This window comes from Chrysemys picta, chromosome 13 (assembly GCF_011386835.1).
Source record: "Chrysemys picta bellii isolate R12L10 chromosome 13, ASM1138683v2, whole genome shotgun sequence".
Classification (NCBI taxonomy): Eukaryota; Metazoa; Chordata; order Testudines; family Emydidae; genus Chrysemys; species Chrysemys picta.
In genome coordinates, this window is record NC_088803.1 from 6,031,542 (window position 1) to 6,050,301 (window position 18,760).

Genomic DNA, 18,760 nt, shown 5'->3' on the forward strand with positions numbered 1-18,760 from the left:
CATCCCCTCCAGCAGGGGGCAGCAGAGACCCACACTCCTCAGCCCCCCCCAGCAGGGACCCCCCCCCGACCCTCTGGCTGTTCATGGTGATGGTCCCTATCAATCATCTGTTTCGCCTCTTCCCTGCCACCCTCGGCTCCCAGCGTGTCCCCGGCCCAGGGAGTCGCTCCGCGGCGGAGGCTGGAGGCTCCTGCCCGCGGGTCCTGCGGGGAACGAGGTCTCACCCAGCACAGAGATGGCGACAGTCCCACTGGGGGGGGGGAATGAGATCTCTCTCCCGGACTCCCTCCTCCGGTACCGACAGGCGTAGCCCCGGCGTGCCCCGTGCCCACGCGGGTGAGCTGCAGCATGGGGCTGCTGCTGAGCAGAGGCGAGGGCAGCTCCCCTCCATCCTTGGAGAACTGAACCGTGGCCAGCGTGGGAGCCCCAGGGATCGAGCAGGTCAGAGCCACGGCTTCTCCCACCACGTAGACCGGGTGTGCGGGGGTCGCGGTGAGCCGAGGGGCAGGCAGGGGGGCTGAAAGAGACGGTGAGGGGGAAGGAGTCCTAGGGGATTCGGGAGCCCCCGGCCCACTTTGGGAGACATCACCTTTAGGTTACAGGGTCACGGCTAGTTGTCACCTACAGATACACCTGCCCCCATCTCACCAAGGGCCTTCAAATGGCCACAGCTGACAAGCCAACCATGGGCTGCCGGCTCGGAGGAGACTTTGAGCTGGGGGGTGTCCCCTGCTGGGGAACCTGTTCTAGCCTCATCTAACAGAGCTGGGTCTCACCCAGCCAAGGCGGCTCATGCTCTGCCATCCCGAGATCCCAAATTCGGTCCCCACTGCCCGGGGCATGGCCCAGACCCAACCTCCGGAGGTGCGGGCGGTAGCTAGCATTGGACTGAGGTTTTGTCAGGGCAGCCGGGCTGCGGGGGTGGTCCTGGCGGGATGTGCTAGAAATCAGTGGAATGAGAAAGGTCGGCTGGATGGGGCAGGTGAGTTTGTATCTCCAGCGCAGCTAAGATGTCACATCCCCTGGTTTAACCCACTAGCCCCCACTCCGCTCCCAGAGCCAGGGATGGGACCCAGGAGTTGTGGCTCCCAGCCCCCCCAGCTCTAAACACTAGCCCCCACTCCCCTCCCAGAGCCAGGGATGGGACCCAGGAGTCGTGGCTCCCAGCCCCCACCCCCACTTCTTCCCTTGCCTGGGGCCCAGAGAATTCAGGGGGCCTGGGGCAAAGCAATTTCGGGGGCCCCTTCCATACGAAAAAGTTGCAATACTATAGAATACTATATTCTCGTGGGGGCCCCTGCGGGACCGAGGGCAAATTGCCCCACTTGCCCCCCTCCCCCAGGCGGCCCTGCCCAGAGAGCGAAGCTGAGCAGGTGGGGGACTCTGTCCCCAGTATGTCCCGGTGGCTGCTGGGGGAGAATTACCCGGTGCCCCCCCCCCCCCCCCCCGGCCAGGCTAGTGAGACTCACCGATCACAGCGATGGGCACGGGGGGGCTCTCCCAGGAGGGGATCTCCCGGCCGGCTCGCAGGACCCCATAGGCACAGCTGTATTCGCTGGGATCTCCCATCTCCACTGTGAGCATCTCCAAGGGCCCCATGGCCCCAGCAGGCAGCTCCTCGGGGGCCTGGCCTCGGTGTCTCTTGTAGAACCTGTATCCAGCCACCTCCTGGCCCCTGGGAGCCGAACACTCCAGGGTCACCCGCTCTCCCCGCACATACACAGGGTGCTGGGGGCTCAGAGAGAGCGCAGGGGCCGGCAGGGGCTCTGGAGCAAACGGGGAGAGGAATCAGTGACCGGGGCCCTGCCCTCAGCTCCAGCTGATCCCGTGAACACCCAACCCACCCACTTCTGGTTCCTTTTCTCCCACCGCCGGATACTTCCCTCCCCCTCCCCCTCCCCCTCCCCCTTGTCTCTCTCCCTGACAAGCCAGGGGAAAGTGCCGCCCAGGAGCTCAAGGGGCAGGGATGTAAATCAAGCCTCAGGATCCCTATGGGAGGTGGGTCAAGGCGGTTACATCCCCGTTTCATAAAAGGAGAAACTGAGGCACAGAGCACGACTGCTAATTCAGTGGAACGGTCAGGAATAGAACCCAGGAGTCCTGTCTTCTAACCCCTTTTCATGCTCCAGCCCACCTTAGACCCCACTCCCCTCTGAGAGCTGGGGACAGAACCCAGGAGTCCTGGCTCCCAGCCCCCGCCCCAACCATCAGACCCCACTCCCCTCCCAGAGCTGGGGACAGAACCCAGCAGTTCTGGCTCCCAGCCCCCGCCCCAACCATCAGACCCCACTCCCCTCCCAGAGCTGGGGACAGAACCCAGGAGTCCTGGCTCCCAGCCCCTGCCCCAACCATCAGACCCCACTCCCCTCCCAGAGCTGGGGACAGAACCCAGGAGTCCTGGCTCCTAATCCCTCCTTTTGCGGCAAGGCGAAAGCCGAGATCTCGACCCCGGTTCCCATTACCTGTCAGGGCCAAGGTCACTGCATCACTCTGCAGAGACTGGGAGTGGGGCTGTCTTGGGGGGCTGCTCTGGACCCGATAGGAGCAGGTGAAAGTCCGGCTGAGTTCACTGTTCTCCGTGCTGATCCTCCAGATCCCACTTCTTTGGGACTCCAGCCTCTCCCAGCGCCCACTCCTCTGCTCATACAAAATGAATTCCACGGCCCCGGAGCCCCTCGGAACAGAGCACGTCAGCTGGACCTGCTGCCCCCTCACTGGACTCGGGGGGCTCAGAGACAGGCCGGGGGCCGGGGGAGCCGGGATCGGGGTGGGCAGCTGGGAAGCTGGGAAAGGAACAACTGTCAGCAGGGTGGCGAAAGAGGAGGATAACAGCTGGGGCGCAATGGGGGGGTCAGTCAGCCCTGGGTGGGGGGGGTCAGAGCCCCAAATTCTGAGTGCCTGCAACACTGACACCCCTTCCACCACCCCCTAAATGTCCTGGGACCCCACCCAACACCCCACTCCTGCCCCCCAACCCTGCTGGGACCCCACCCCTCCCTTTCCCCCATTTCCCCTTTCTCTCAATCAGCCCTGGTGACCCCCAGAGAAGTGGCATTTTTTGCACACACACCCCCATCTCCACAGGGACAACTGGCACTTCTGGAGACCCAGGGCCCCCGGCCCCCAAATGCCCCTCCGCCCCACACCGAGCTCCCCCCACCCCATCCTTGGCTACAGAGGGGCGGACTCAGGGGGCCCCCGTGTGGCGAGGCTGGGAAGTGCGGGCCGGGAGATGGAGAGACCCACAGGGTCTTTCTGTGCCCAGCAGCCCCAGGAGAGACTCTGCTCAGCCGTGGCCTGGCTTTGCTGGGAGGGCCCCAGACCCCCACCGCCCACCCCAGCCTGGGAGCAGCCGACTCAGGGGCTGTGGTCAGGAGACACAGGAAATGGGGGGAGAGGACAAGAGATGACAACAGCCCATCCCCCACCCCTCAGCCAGCCACTCACCCCCATGGTGAGACCAGATGAGAGCCGGTGCCCCCTAGAGGGGAAAGACCCCGTGACCCATTCTCCAGCCCCCCGAGCCAGCCAGTTCCCCCTTCCAACAACGACACCCACAGACCCCCGTGCACAGACCAGGGGATGAACCGGGTCCCTTAGTCCCCTCCGGTGACACCAGCCGGGGGAGGATCTGCAGCCAGGCTGTAAGAGAGGAGACAAGGGGGGTGAGAGCTCTGGGGTGGGATGGGTGATGGGGGGCAGGAGCGAGGGGTGCGGGGCAAAGGACTCTGGATACTGGATTTACAGACCTTCCTGGTACGTTACGGGGAGCAAGGGGAAAACAGGAAAGAAAAAGGGTCGGTGGATGGGTGGAGGCTGGACATGGAGGAGGGTCGGTGGATGGGGCCAGGGCTGGACAAGGAGGTGGGTCGGTGGATGGGTGGGGGCTGGACACGGAGGAGGGTCGGCGGATGGGGGCTGGACGTCAGGACACCTGGGCTCTGGTCCCACTAGAGCTGGGCCTGGGAACGTCTCAGGTTCGACAGCCTGTCAGTGGGTCGCAGGCCGGGCTCCTGGCAGGCTGCAGGGGATCCCGGGATCCCAGGCCTGCAGATCTGGGGCAGCCCAGCCAGGCCAGGCCTTCCCACTGCCTGCCGGGGAGCCGGCCAGCCCTGGAGCCCGGGAACCCTGGGGGCAGAGCCTGGCACAGGGCAGGGCCCCAGACCCTGGCAGCTGCTGGGTGAAACTAACACGATTCTTGTCAGGTTCACTGTCTGTATTCACACATCCCTGATCCGTGTCTGGGCAGTGCCTGGCCTGACAGGGCCTGTTGCTCTAGGAAATTCCCCATCAAACAACATGCTTAGGCTCCGTGCTGCAGCTCCCTGCACAGCAGCAGACGCCGTGCTGCAGGGCAATGGGGAAACTGAGGCAGGGCCTCACCCAGTGGAGAATAACCAATGGCAGACCTAGAGCCTGAAGAGGACACCAGCCCCAGTGATCTCTGGGAAGGGGCCGCTGCCTTTGGGGAGCAGGGAAAAGCCCTGGGGAGGGGGACCCAGGCGGGTGTGAGGGGCGCCATCCGGAGTCTGCCTATGTGGAACTGAACCTGCTGGAAACAGGCTCCAGTCCTGTTAATCTCTGAGGAACCCAGGTGACCGAGGTGTGGCGAGCTGATGGAGGGAGACAGGGAACGAGACAGGGGCTGAAGGAGGGGGGCAGAGGGTGACTAGCAGAGAAAGAACAGACACAGAGGGGATGAGACAGGAAAGAGGAGGAGTGCGGAGGTCGCGTGGGGTGTAGTTATTGTTTGACGGACACAGTCCAGTCAAGCTAAGCCACAGCGTCGTATCAGTCACACTCAAGGCGCGAAGACCTGCAGGAAACAGTCATTTTACAGCCCTCACCCGACCTGTGGGCTGGTTTGGGGGACGGAAACAGAGCGGAAGGAAGAGGGAGACAGGAGTGAACGGGCCGGGATGGGGTGAGAAGTGTGAGTGGGAGCAAGAGATGGAGAGAGAATGAAAGTCGGCAACAGAGGAAAAAGACAAAAAGCAAATTATAGAGTGAGACAAAGAGCAGAGAGTGAAGGAGGCAGGGGGAGAAGAAGGGGCAGAGGGGAAGGGGGGACCGAGGCAGGGGCTGAAGGAGGGGGGCAGAGGGGAAGGGGGGAACGAAGCAGGAGCTGAAGCCGGGTTGGGGGGTCACTCACCCAGCACAGGGAGAAGGCCAGTTAGCTCCATACTGGGTTGAACTGGCCGAGGCTGGGAGCTGCATCCCCGGCGCCCGGCTCAGCCTCTCTGCTGACAGCAGCCGGGACCCCGGGGCCACTCTTGGTGCAGTGAGAGGAAGGGAGGGCCGGGTGTGGGGGGATGCAGCTCCCAGCTTTGTCCAGTTCAACCCAGTATGGAGCTAACTGGCCTTCTCCCTGTGCTGGGTGAGTGACACCCCCCAACCCAGCTTCACCTCCCGCCTCGGTCCCCCCTTCCCCTCTGCCCTCCTCCTTCAGCCCCTGCCTCCTTCATTCTCTGCTCTTTGTCTCACTGTACAATTTGTTTCTGTCTTTTTCCTCTGTCGCCCACGTTCATTCTCTCTCCATCTCTTGCTCCCACCTGTTTCCAGCAGGTTCAGTTCCACACAGGCAGACTCCGTATTGCGCCCCTCACACCCGCCTGGGTCCCCCTCCCCCGGGCTTTTCCCTGCTCCCCAAAGGCAGCTTGTGGGGGCTCGGTGTCTCCTTCTGCTCTAGCTCTGCAGCTGGTTATTCTCCGATGGGTGAGGTCGTGCCTCAGTTTCCCCATTGCCGTGCAGCACAGTGTGTGCTGGTGTGCAGGGAGCTGCAGCACGGAGCCTAAGTGTGTTGTCTGATGGGGAGTTTCCCAGAAGAGCCACCCCCGTCATGCTCTGTGCAGCCCAGACCCCGGCCGAGATCAAGCCCCCCATTGTGCCAGGTGCTGCACAGACATGGATCAGGGCCCCCCTTTACACACAGTGAAACTGACAAGGATTGTGTCAGTTTCACCCAGCAGCTGCCAGGGTCTAGGGCCCTGCCATGTGCTGGGCTTTCCCCCACGGCTCCCAGGCTCCAGGGCAGGTTGGCTCCCCGGCAGGCAATGGGAAGGCCTGGCCTGGCAGGGCTGACCTGGATCTGAGGCCCTGGGAGCCCAGAATCCCCTGCAGCCTGCCAGGAGCCCGGCCTGCGACCCACTGACAGGCTGTCGAACCTGAGACCTTTCCAGGCCCAGGTCTGTTTGGATCAGAGCCCAGGTGTCCTGACGTCCAGCCCCGGCCTGAGCCACTGACCCTCCTCCATGTCCAGCCCTGTCCAAAGACACAGAATAAATATTTTTCTTTCTTTCTTTCTTTTCCTCCCCATAACATACTGGGATGAACTGTAAATCCAGTATCCAGAGTCTTTTGCCCCACACCCCTCGCTCCTGCCCCTCATCACCCGTCCCACCCCAGAGCTCTCACCCCCCTTGTCTCCTCTCTTACAGCCTGGCTGCAGATGATCCCCTGGCTGGTGTGGTCGGATTCATCCCCTGGTCTGTGCACGGGGGTCTGTGTGTGTTGTTGGAAGGGGAGACTGGCTGGCTCAGGGGGTGGGAAATGGGCACGGGGCCTTTCCCCTCTAGGGGGTGCTGGCTCCCATAGGGCCCCTGGGTGTGGGGGACTGGCTGGCTGGGGGGTGGGGGGATGGGCTGTTGCTACCTCTTGTCCCCTCCCCCACTGGAGCTGTCTGCTCTCCCCACAGACCTTGCGGGGGCTGCTCCCAGGCTGGGGCAGGGGCCTGGGTCCCTCCCTGCAGAGCCAGGCCCCGGCTGAACAGACTCTGTCCTGGGGCTGTTGGGCACAGACAGACCCTGTGGGTCTCTCCAGCTCCCGGCTCGCGCCTCCCAGCCTCGCCATATGGGGCCCCTCTGAGTCCGCCCCTCTGCAGCCAGGGACAGGGCAGGGGGGAGCTCAGTGTGGGGCAGGGGGGCATTTGGGGCCCTGGGTCTCCAGAGGTGCCAGTCGTCCCTGGGTCCCTGTGGAGATGGGGGAGATGGAGACGCCGCCTCTTGTCTGGGGGTCATGAAACCACCTGGGGTGATGGAGCAGGAGGGTGGGTGAGTGTCCAGGGGGGTTAGGAGCTGGGAGGAGGAGGGCTGTGTAACAGGTGCTGAGAATCCCCTGAGAGCCAGCCTGTCTCCATCGCAAGGACCGGTGAGGCCCTGTTCTCGCGGCGTGTGGGACAAGGGGGCCGGGGGGCAGGGTCTCTTCTCGGGTCTCTCATGCCCACAAGCATCAGCTGGTACCTTATATAAGTGGTGCGGGGGGGGGGGGGGGCGGGCGCTGCAGACACCCTCCCCCACCCCAAAATTTACCCATCAGCCCCCAGTACTACATCCCCAGCCCCATCAGGATCTGCCCAGTGGCAGAATCACAGAATATCAGGGCTGGAAGAGACCTCAGGAGGTCATCTAGTCCAACCCCCTGCTCAAAGCAGGACTAATCCCCAGACAGATTTTTGCCCCATGTCCCTCTCAAGGATTGAGCTCATAACCCTGGGTTTAGCAGACCAATGCTCAAACCACTGAGCTATCCCTCCCCCTCTGGTACCACAGCCCCCAGCTGCAGTGGCATGTCGGGATGATGGGGAGGAGACCTGCTGCTAGTCACCCCTGTACTGTCCCCTCTAGGGGGCGCTGGCTCTGATCCGGCCCCAGGTCAGGTACTGCCTGGCTCAGGGGGCGGGAGCTCTGTGTGTTGGGAGCAGGGGCCTGTGGCTGTTACGCTGCCCCCTCCCAGTCAGGGCTGACCCCGATGCCCCAGCTCCAGGGTGGGACCTGATATTGGCGGGGTTCAGAGATACATGGGGTGTGATGTGAGATTGGGGGGGGGCTTGTTATTGAGGGGCGGAGCCAGCGCCCCCTAGAGGGGAAAGTTCAGCACCAGGCACCCAGAGCCTGCAGCCGGATCAGCTGAACTCTGTGGCTTGAGGTCGGCTCTCAGCTCGGCCACGGCCGGGTCTCTGCTCCAGTAACAGCCACGGCCCCTCGGCCCAGCCTCGGCGCGTCCCCAGGACGGGCACTGCATTGTCCACAGCCCGGCCCCTGGGCCCCAAATAGCAGCTCCTGGAAACGCTGCAGGAAGTGGGGAGAGGAGACTGGACAGAAATCCTGCCCGGCGCTTCGGGGGAGGGGCTGGGGGGCTCAGCAGGGGGCACGGTGCTGCAGGGAGTGGGGCAGGGGGCTCACTAGGGGGCACTGTCCCCTTGGAGTCAGTGCTGCCCTCTGTGCCTGTGCATGGCACTAGGGGGCGCTGCCTGTTACCCCAGAATGAGGGGACCCTAGGCAGTGTTGCTCTGCGGCTGTTCCCCAGCTACCCTACCCCAGAGCTGGCTGCATTTCTGGGATACAAGATGTAACAGGATCCGACCCCCCCCGGAGTCGCCCCGCAAAGCCCTCTCTGCTCACACTGGAGCTGTCAGTTCGGGCAGTGCACAGTGGCTGGTAGCTGCAAGGCATGCTGGGAACCCCAATTCCCAGCCGTGGTCAGCCTGGCTCTGATCCCGCAGCGCTTGACGCCTCGGTGCTGGGGCGGGGCGGTGGCTGCGTCCCTCGGACAGCACTTCCTCCTGCTGCACCGAGAGTGGCCCCGGGGCCCCGGCTGCTGTCAGCAGAGAGGCAGAGCCGGGCGCCTGGGATGCAGCTCCCAGACTCGTCCAGTTCAACCCAGTATGGAGCTAACTGGCCTTCTCCCTGTGCTGGGTGAGTGACCCTCCTCCTCCCCCGCAACCCGGCTTCAGCTCCTGCCTCGATTCCCCCTTCCCCTCTGCTGTCCTCCCTTGGTCCCTGCCTCGTTCCCCCTTCCCCTCTGCCCCCTCCTTCTGCCCGTGCCTCATTCCCCCTTCCCCTCTGCCCCCTCCTTCAGCCCCTGCCTCAGTCCCCCCTTCCCCTCTGCCCCTGTACTTCAGCCCCTGCCTCAGTCCCCCCTTCCCCTCTGCCCCCCTCCTTCAGCCCCTGCCTCATTCCCCCCTTCCCTCCTCCTTCAGCCCCTGCCTCAGTCCCCCTTCCCCTCTGCCCCTGTCCTTCAGCCCCTGCCTCAGTCCCCCCTTCCCCTCTGCCCCCCTCCTTCAGCCCCTGCCTCATTCCCCCCTTCCCCCCTCCTTCAGCCCCTGCCTCATTCCCCCTTCCCCTCTTCCCCCCACCTTCGTTGGGGCCTCGTTCATTCTCTGCTCTTCGTCTCACTCTTCCGTTTCCTTTCTGTCTTTTTCCTCTGTTGCCCACATTCATTCTCTCCATCACTCTTGCTCCCACTCACACTCCTCCCTGCAGCCCGGCCCGTTCACTCTTTCTCTGTCTCCCTCTTCCTTCCGCTCTGTTTCCATCCCCCAAACCAGCCCACAGGTCGGTGAGGGCTGTAAAATGACTTCGTTTCCTGCAGGTCTTCGCACCTTGAGCGTGGCTGATAAGACGCTGTGGCTTGGCTGGACCGGACTGTGTCTGTGAAACAATAAATAAATCCCACGTGACCTCCGCACGCCTCCTCTGTCCTGTCTCGTTCTCTCTGTGTCTGTTCTTTCTCTCCTCGTCACCCACTGCCCCCCTCCTTCAGCCTCTGTCTCATTCCCTGTTTCCCTCCATCAGCTCTCTGCACCTCGGATGCCTGGGTTCCTCGGAGATTAACAGGACCGGAGCCTGTTTCCAGCACATTTAGTTCCCCTGAGACAGACTCTGGCTGCAGCACGGGGCCTCAGCGTGTTGTTCGATGGGGAGTTTCCCAGAAGAGCTGCCCCCGTCGTGCTCTGTGCTGCCCACACCCCAGCCGAGATCAGCCCCCCCCCATTGTTCATTGTGCACCAGGCACAGGAATGGGGCTGGTTTTTTATCACTGTTTTCAGGGGCTCACCAGCCCCTTTCTCCTCCCCAGATGCAGGGCCGGCTCTAGGTTTTTTGCCACCCCAAGCAAAAACATTTTGGGACGCTCCCCCCCACCCCCCCGCTTTTTGGCTTTTACACATGTTTGCATATTGGGACAATAATCCCGAAATATAATCACACATCAGCATGTTTAGTTGACTCTGTTGCTGCAAATTTCAGAGCAGAAAGTCCCAGGAAAATCTTTAGCTCCTCTTTGAGCTGAAATAAACCAGTGCGATTAGTCAAACGGATCCTGGGAGATGCACGCAGGCTGATACGAACATCCGGTAAATCAAAACGGTTAAAACTCAACGATCTTTCACTTGTTAAAGAACGTGTGTCGCTTACTCTGAAGAAAAAACTAGGAAAATGGCTCATAGAAAATTAAATTGCGCCAGGAAAAAAAAAAATCCAAGTCCCCCAAGAAACAGCAAGTGAGATCCTTTATTACTATCCATTGACCTGTCAATGCCACTCACGGAAAGTCTGAGCAATCAAGCTGCAGCAAACATACGATGGTTACAGAGATCTAACCAGTGTTGAAATTAGTGGAGTTGAAAAGTTCAGCAGCGAGTGCCCCACACCTCTTTCTGCTGGCAGCCTGGGAGAGGGGGCCAGGCTGGGAGACAAGGCTGAAATTGACCCTGTGCCAAGAAGGAGCGTTGAGCAAGGAAAACCCACAGTAACGTTCAACCTTAAACCGCAAAGGAAAAAAGGAAAAGGGGCGGGGGGGGAGAGGAAGGCGAAGCGGTGACTGACTGTGCTGCTGCGCTGGGAGTGTGTGTGTGTAGGGTTACCATATTTCAGCAAGCAAAAAAGAGGACGGGAGGAGCCCCGCCCTAGCCCCGCCCCTGCCCCTCCCACTTCCCGCCCCCTTCAGAACCCCCAACCCTCCCCCCGTTCCTTGTCCCCTGACTGCCCCCTCCTGGGACCCCTGCCCCTAACTGCCCCCCAGGACTCCACCCCCTACCTAAGCCTCCCTGCCTCTTGTCCCCTGACTGCCCCAACCCTTATCCACACCCCCACCCCCAGACAGACCCCTGGGACACCCACGCCCCATCCAACCACTCCCCACCCCCTGACAGCCCCCCCCCAGAACTCCCAACCCATCTAAACCCCTCTGCTCCCTGTCCCCTGACTGCTCCGATCCCTCCCCCACCCCTGCCCCCTGACAGCCCCCCCCAGAACTCCCAAACACCCCCCCCGCTCCTTGTCCCCTGACTGCCCCCTCCTGGGACCCCTGCTCCTAACTGCCCTCCAGAACCCCACCCCCTACCTAAGCCTCCCTGTGCCTTGTCCCCTAACTGCCCCCTCCTAAGACCCCCCCCAACTTCCCCCCAGGACCCTACCCCCTACCTGTACCCTGACTGCCCAAAACCTTCTCCACCCCCCCAAAAAAGCCCCCCCCCGAACTCCCGACCCCCCCGTCTCTTGACTGCCCCCTCCAGAATCTCCCTGCCCCTTCTCCTGCCCCCTGGCCCCCTTACCCTGCTGCTCAGAACAGGGTGTTGGGCTCTGTGCGAGCCGGACACGTGGCTGCGCTCCCCAGCACAACAAAACCCGGTCCCTGGCCCTGCACAGTGCTGCCGGAGCGGGGCGCTGGGCTGCAGGGGAGGAGGAGCTGCCGAGGCCTGATGCCCGATGTGTGTGTGTGTGTGTGTGTGTGTGGTGGGGACATTAGCCAGGTCCAGCCTCTGCTAGAGCCATGGAGAGCCCAGTCCTGTCCTGTGTCCTTTGTCCGGGTGATGGGAATATCAGGGAGGCAAAGGCCTGTCCAGAAAGGCTCTGCGGAGGACAGAGCAGCAGCTCGGGCCACCGGGGAAAGCTCTGGGGGAGGCGGAGAGAAGCAGGGGCAGCCAGCAGCCGCCCGGCTCCATGGAAGGGAGCGCATCAGCTGGGGGCGAGGAGAGCGGGGGTGGGGAACGCGCCATGCTCCCTTTGCAAGCTCCCTGCGGTTTCAGCTCCTCCTTGTGCTTCACTTCGCCCGGGGCGGGGGACAAATCCCCGCAGCAGGGTCCCGGAGCAGCCTCCTCCTGCAGCGGGTGGGGAAGAGCCAGCGGGAGATTAACAACACGTGTCCGAGTCCGAGGCGGGAGGAGGCGACATCGCCCGGCCGCCCCCTGGCACTTACTGTCCCCAGGCTGGAGCGCAGCCCTGGAGCCCTCAGCAGCTGGTCTCGGAGGAGCCGGACCTGGTGATCGAAGTGTCCGGCCGGCGGATCCGTGCCCAGAAGTCGGTGCTGGCGGCCAAGTCCCCGGACATCCTGCGGGTGAAGGGGGTGAGCTACGGGCGCTGCGCCTGCTCATCGACACGGCCGGCATGGGCGAGGTGCACCACGACAACCTGGCCGAGGTGGTGAGCGGCGCCCGCGTGCTGCAGATGCCCTGCGCCCTGCGCTGCGCGGCTGAGGCCATGTGGGCCCAGCTGCGCCTCCACCACTGCTACCAGCCGCTGTGCCGCCCCTGGGGATGTGCCGCCCCAAGCAGGTGCTTGTTTTGCTGGTGCCTAGAGCGGGTCTCCTCCTCTGCCTCTGTTCCAGGCCCCTGGCCTCCCCCTACACTCTCTCTGGGCTCCCAGTACCTGTGTATTACCAGGGGGAGTGAAAGAGCCTGGCTGGTTCAGTCTGAATGTAGGCCTGGCCCCATCCCAACGCCAGCTCCGAGATCTCCACTTCCTACCCCTCAGGCGAACCCGGCCAGGACACTGAATCCCCTCTGGAGTCCTGTGGGACCCCAGAACCATCCCCCTCTGGTTCCACCACTGCCCAGCCTGCCCCAGCTGCCCTGTGATGGACCCGGAACCAACCAGCAGGAGGCGCTGGTGCAACATGGTGCCCATAGGTGGGGCCTGGGCGGTGGGGATTGACGCTGGGGTCTGAATCCACTGGTTTCTACAGTCTGACCCATGGTGGGTGGTGCTGGTCGGAGGGATCCTCCTCTGCATGTAGTCTGGCATGGCTGGTGGTGGGGGGATGGGGGCCATGTGGGGGATTGGGGCTCTCACTGGTGATCTAATGTGGTGCTGCCCCGTGACACCAGCTCTGGCGCTGGCCACTTTGGGCCCGGCTGGGCTGCAGGGGGCAAATGGGGGGGGGGGGTTGGGGTCACAGACTCACTGGGGGCAGGACTTGTCTCTGGGCTCACTGGCAAATGAACTGGCCGGGGTCTCATCTGAGCTGTTTCTTTCCCTCTCCCCTGCCCCAGTCTCTCCATCTACCCCAGAGCTGCCCCCTGCCCCCCATCTCACTGTGGCTCCCCCGCACCCCGTGTACATCCCAGGGGAGCGGGTGACCCTCTGGTGCTCAGCTCCCCGGGGCGAGGGGGTGGCCAGGTACAGATTCTACAGGCAGCGAGGGAGGCTGATCGCTGACGGGGTCCCTGAGCCGACTGGGGGTGCCCGGCTGGAGCTCAGGGCTGAGACGGGGACGGCCGGGCTGTACGTCTGTGTGTACTGGACACTGCGCGCCGGGCGAGAGGTGCCATCCGGGGAGAGCCGGCCTGTCTCCGTGTTCCTGACAGGTGAGCTCTGTCTGGTCTCTGACACCCCTCCCCCTGCACTGCCACACACCCTCTGCCTGCGCCCCTGCATCCTGTTCCCCTGCACCCCGTTCCTCTTCACCCTGTCCCCCTGCCCCTTGCACCCCATCCACCTGCGCCTCTGTACCCTGTACCCCTGCGCCTCATACCCCTGCCCCTTTCACCCCATCCCCTGGTGCCCCTGCACTGCATTTCCCCCTGCACACCACACCCTGGAGTGGCTGGTGGGAACCGTCCCCCGTTAAGCCCCACTGAGCCCCAGCACGGCCAGTCTGGAGGGAAGGTCATCCCATTGGGCTCCTGGGGGCTGGCCGGAGCTCAGCTGGAAGCCTGGCCCTGGTTCTGGGGGCTGAGTTGGGAGATGTCGGATCTTGGCTGGAACAGGGGCAGGGAAGGGCTTAAGGGGCGTCCAGGGGCACAGAGAGCCAGTCCTACCAGAGGGGACTTGGGGAGCTGGGCTGTTTCAGCCCAATCACCAGCTGAGGAGGGTCTGATGGCGCCTGCTCTCATTCAGGGAGGGGTTGGGGAGGGGCCGAGCGATGGAGGCCAAAGGAGGCAGGAGAACAAAGGGACGAGCTGGGCTGGGCTCGCTGGAGGCTGGTGATGGGGAGAAGGTTTCTGATCATGGGAGTGGGATGCCCTGGGCCAGCCTCTGGTGGGAGCTGGGGAGGGGGGCGGGGGGAGGCAAAGACCCAACCATCCCCAGTTCCCCCCTGGGCAGCTTGGAGACCCTCGGTGGAAGGAGGCCAAGATTGAGGCATATTTTCCACCCAGACCCCCCCGGGAAGCCCTCAGTGTCCCTGTCTCCGGACTATCCGGCCTACCGTCTCTCCCCCACTGTGTGGCCCATGGGGTCTCAGAGGTGGGGCATGGTACATGGGAGGTGTCTGATGGGCCTTCTCATGGCCACTTCCCCTTTAAGTGGGGAATTTCTGACTGCCACACTCCAGCTCCCCTATGGGGGTGATGTTGAGACTATGTTGCCAGCTAGTGGTCAAAAGTGGGAATTGCGCATGGAGAAGAGAGACCTGGAGTCTGGCTGCTGGGTGGAGGGTTCGATCCAGGGCAGTGGGGAGGGGAGACTGGGCAGGGGGGTCTGATCTGTTACATGATTAGCTCTGCAGCAAAGGAGTCATGACGGCTGGGATCAGCCGGTGACCCACAATCAGCGGCGGCTGCCCAGCATCCCTGGTGGGAAATCCAAGAATAGAGGCCAGGGAGAAGAGGATGCAGGCACCAGAGCAGGATGCAAAACCCTGGTAAACTCAGAGAGGAGAGCGCCCCCTGCTGAGCCCCTCACCCCAGTCTCTGGAGCACAGCACCCGCCGGTGCCATGCGGGAGCACTGGTGTCAGTATTCCCCACAATGGGAAAGGGCCCCCTGTTAAGATCCCACCCGGCTCCCTGCAGCACAGCGCCTCCTAGCACCACAGTGAGGTAATGGGGTCAGCTCTGAGTGTGAGGGAGAGCGCCCCTGATCCCCCACCCCACTCCCTGCAGTGCCCCCAGCGCCACCCTGGGCAGTGCGGTCAGCATTGACTCCAAGGGGCGAGTGCCCACTACTGAGTGCCCTGGTCCCTGCAGCACAGCGCCCCCTAGCACCACAGTGCGGTAATGGGGTCAGCACTCACTGCAAGGGGAGAGCACAACAACTAGTTCTCTAGTCTACAGCACAACATAAGCTCCTGGCAGACCTGATTCTTCTCTGGTCTCCACTTTCCCCGTATCCTGTAGCCACGTGCCCACCTGGGAGCTCCACGTTCCACCAGCGAGGAGGGAATTTGGTCTCAGAGGAAGTTGTGTACAGTGAACCCCTCTTCTAATCCCTGTCCCCCCAACTTCCCAGCAGCACCCTGCTCCCATTGCCTGCAAATTCCCCACACCTCAATCTCGGCTCGCCCTCAAACGCTTGCCTCAGTTTTGTTCTTTTCATCTTGTGGGGTGAGGGGGTGTGACGAAGTGGGGATTTTCCCTTGTTATGTTGTTTGTGAGTCTTACTGTTTGGCATGAATGCTGTGTGTGCCTCAGTTTCCCTGTGCATTGCACCAATGTCTAGGTGGTGGCAATAGGGGTGTGTGACTTTTGCGGGGGCTGCTCCAGCTGCCTGCATGGATGCTATGGCCGCCCCTAACCTGAGATCCAGGAGGGGGATGGGACCAGGTGACTCTTGGCCCCGAAGCGAGACAAAGGCCGGAGGAGGAGCAACGGGCAGGGCAGGGGCCAGGCGGCTGGAAAAGAGTCCGTCTTGGCTGGCTTGGGGCGCAGGGGGAGGACGAGAGCCCTGGCTCTGGGCTCCCCTCCCCCCAAGATGGACTTGGCTGAAAGTCAGTGATTTCTGTGCTAACAAGCTCTGTTCTGCGCTGTGGTCCCGTCGACTGATAAACCTTCTGTGTCACTGGCTGAGAGTCACGTCTGACTGCGGAGTCGGGGGGCAGGGCCCTCTGGCCCCCCCAGGACCCCGCCCGGGCGGACTCGCTGCGGGAAGCGCACGGTGGGGCGGGGGATGCTGGATGCTCCGGGGTCAGACCCAGGAAGGTGAAGCCGTGTGAGCGTCTGGCCCTGGAGGCAGTCGGCTCCGAGAGAGGAGGCTCCCCCCAAGTCCTGCCTGGCTTCGTGGGGAGCAGCTCCAGAGCATTGTCCCTGTGTCTCCATGACAATCGGTGTCTTGAGCATCTCCCCTGTGGGGGTGGGGGGGCAGGGTGTGTGTGGGGGCTCCTGGGGGGGGTACGGGGGTTTCCATTGCAGGGGTGTGGGGGGCTGGGGTGTGTTTGTGGGGTCTCCCCTGCAGGGGCTGTATGGGGGATGGGGGGGGACGGAGGGTGGGGCTGGGCTCACTCACCCATGGGGGGCTCCAGCTCTGCCCAGGGCCCAGAAGCATCAGGGCCGTGTCGGGGGGCAGCGTCTGGAAAAAGGCCTCGCTCTCCACCGCCGTCCCGTCCTCCTCCAGCACCAGCCTTGCCAGCCCTGCCACCAGCAGCACCTCCATCGCCTGTGGGGGGCAGAGCGGTGAGGGGGGAGCACCCCGAGCGCAGGGGGCAGAGTGTGGGGCAGGGGAGCTGGGGGGCAGGGAAGCAATGAGGGGTGTAGGGGACAGGGGAGCAGCCGGTGGACAGGGGAACAGAAAAGGGGGTGGGGGAGCAGTGAGGAGTCTGTGCGGGAGGTCGGGGCGGCTCAGCTTGGCAGGTCCTGCAGGCTGATGGGGGGTGAGGGGGGGAGAAGGCTCGCTGGTGGGGGACAGTGGGGCAGGGCTGGGTGAGGTGCAGCAGGGTGGGGCTGGGGGGTGGCATGAGGGGGCCAGGGGAGTGGGGTGGGGCAACAGGAGGGTCTGGGGGGGGAGCAGGGTGGGGAAAGTATGGAGGATCCATGAACGAGTGGGGGTCAGGGGGTAGTGGGGGAGTGAGGGGGTTCAGGGGTAGCAGGATGGGGGAGTCAGGGGTTAACACGGAGGCTGGTGGGGTGGGGTCAGGGGGGCATGGGGTATCAGGGGGACTCAGGGGGGTTGTGGGAGTGGTGAGGTTCTGGGGGGAGCGAGGGGGTCAGAGGTAGCGGTGTGAGGTAGTTAGGAGGGCTGGAGGGAGCAGGGGGTATCGGTGGGGGGTAATATGGGGGTGTCGGGGGTAGCAGGGTGGGGGAGTCGGGGTAGTGGAGGGAGTATAGGGGGAGTGAGGGATGGAGTCGGGGGTAGTAGGGGGAGCACGGGGAATGGGGGGGCTCACCTTGGCCAGCAGCTCCTGCAGGGTCCCGGCCATCAGCCCCGTGCAGCCCCTGCGCCGGTGGTCGCAGACGCGGAAGGGGCGTTGGGGAGGAGCATGGGGGGCCCAGACACAATGGGTCAGCTCTGAGCTGGCGCTGGACACTGACCTGGGCGGGGAGTGAGTGAGGGGGGTGCTTGGGGTGGGGCAGACCATTGTCATGGTTTGGGGGGACAGGTAGGGGGGCAACATGGCGGTTGGGGGGCCCATTGTCCTATTGGTGGGATATGGAGGGGGTGAGGAGGTCCAGTGTTCTGTTATGGGGGTATCATCCCTGGGGGACACAGGGTACCTCTTGGGGCGGTAGAAACCATTCTCCTCGAGGGGGGGCCAGGAGAGGAGAGCCCACCCCCAGAGAGGGAAGGGGAGAAACCATTCCCTTGCTGGGGAGGGGCTTCTTCTGTGGGGGGATCAGGTGGGGGAGGCAAACTCCAAGGTCCGCCAGGGCAGGGCGGGGAGGGAGGTGGGTACCGGGGCAGAAAGTGAGGCCACAGGTGCCAGTGATGTGTTAGACCCCACAGCTCCCCCTTGTGCTGTAGGGGGAGAAACTGAGGCACAGCTGGGGATGAAACATTGGAGTCCGGGCTCCCAGACCCCCCCCCTTTAACCACCAGCCCCCACTCCCCTCCCAGAGACAGGGAGAGAACCCAGGAGTCCTAGCACCCAGTCCTCCCACCCTCTGCTGCTCTAATCACTAGACTCAGCTTCCCTCCCAGATCTAGGGATACAAACCCAGGCGTCCTGGCTCCCAGCCCCACCCCCCTGCTCTCTGGAGTGGAAGCAGGTGGCTCTATCCCCCAGGGCCGGGACAGGCTGGGTGCGCCCCGTGCGCTGCCCCCCACATCCTTCATTGAGCCGCAGAAGGAACCAGATCAAACTGTGAAGACACTTTTATTGGTGGCCCCCCAGGCCGGCTCCGAGGGGCAGCTGGCGGTGTAGCCGGTACCGGTTAGTCTGCTCCTGAACCATCGTCGCATCGCCAGGCTCCTTCCTCAGTTACAAGGGACTCTGGGGGTGTGAACAGCCCCCCCCCCAGGAAAGGCGGGGGGGGATAACAACCCAATTTGCCCCCTTTGGTGGATGAAGAGACCCCAACAGTTCAGACCTCCCCCCCAACCACTAGACCCCACTCCCCACGTCGGGGATAGAACCCAGGAGTCCTGGCCCCCAGGGCCCCTCGGTCTAACCACTAGACCCCACTCTCCAAGTCCGAGATAGAACCCAGGAGTCCTGGCTCCCAGCCACTGTAACCCCTGGGCCCCTTGCAGCAGGTGGGGGTGCAGAAGGAAGGTTGCTGGAGAGCGACCCCCAGTGGCAGGGGCTGGGGCTGGGCTGGGGGGTCGCCGTGGTCACAGGTCAGGGGTGCTGTACACATGCTCCAGGGAGGCCGAGAGCCCCTGGCCCTGGCGGAAGGTGGAGCAGGAGAACGTGACTTGCGCGTACGTTGGATCGATGTCCTGGAAAGGTGGAGAGAAGATGGATCTGTCATGGCAGCCAGGGGGCGCTGTGGGGTGGTGGGAGGTAGGGTGGGGAGTGGGGCAGGGAGCTGGACAGGGTGGGAGGCTGAGCAGGGAGTGCTGTGGGGTTGGGGTAGGGACTGGCCAGGGAGCATCATTGGGTGGGGAGAG

General features: G+C 63.4%; 2 protein-coding genes across 4 annotated transcripts in view; both read right to left on the minus strand.

The window, feature by feature from the left end:
- Nucleotides 1–38: 38 nt before the first annotated feature.
- On the minus strand, nucleotides 39–18,101 carry LOC122172713 (Fc receptor-like protein 5). Its single transcript, XM_065566516.1, has 7 exons — nucleotides 18,079–18,101; nucleotides 17,097–17,241; nucleotides 16,220–16,369; nucleotides 11,977–12,108; nucleotides 2,463–2,832; nucleotides 1,470–1,766; nucleotides 39–517 (listed from the first exon to the last, which is right to left on the minus strand). The coding sequence occupies exons 1-7, from the start codon at nucleotides 18,099–18,101 to the stop codon at nucleotides 39–41; spliced, it is 1,596 nt and encodes a 531-aa protein (XP_065422588.1).
- LOC101949469 (Fc receptor-like protein 5) overlaps nucleotides 17,802–18,760 on the minus strand; it is a 47,221-nt gene continuing 46,262 nt past the window's right edge. For 2 of the 3 annotated variants that reach the window (XM_065565367.1, XM_042844933.2), the window contains exon 15: nucleotides 17,804–18,589. In XM_065565367.1, coding sequence (XP_065421439.1) covers nucleotides 18,482–18,589 — 108 coding nt within the window. In that variant the 3' untranslated portion in view covers nucleotides 17,804–18,481. Of the gene's footprint in view, nucleotides 18,590–18,760 lie in introns of all 3 variants that reach the window. The other variant, XM_065565368.1, reaches the window with a different exon arrangement.

What these genes read in the sequence shown, in the direction of transcription:
- LOC122172713 (XM_065566516.1), bottom strand. Translation starts at nt 18,101, where the DNA reads ATGGTTCAGGAGCAGACTAACCG. An exon ending in GTTCAGGAGCAGACTAACCG is followed by an intron (nt 17,242 to 18,078) that starts GTACCGGCTACA and finishes CTCCCCGCCCAG; the next exon opens with GTCAGTGTCCAGCGCCAGCT. An exon ending in TGCGCTCCAGCCTGGGGACA is followed by an intron (nt 2,833 to 11,976) that starts GTAAGTGCCAGG and finishes ATTGCGCCCCAG; the next exon opens with CTGTTATCCTCCTCTTTCGC.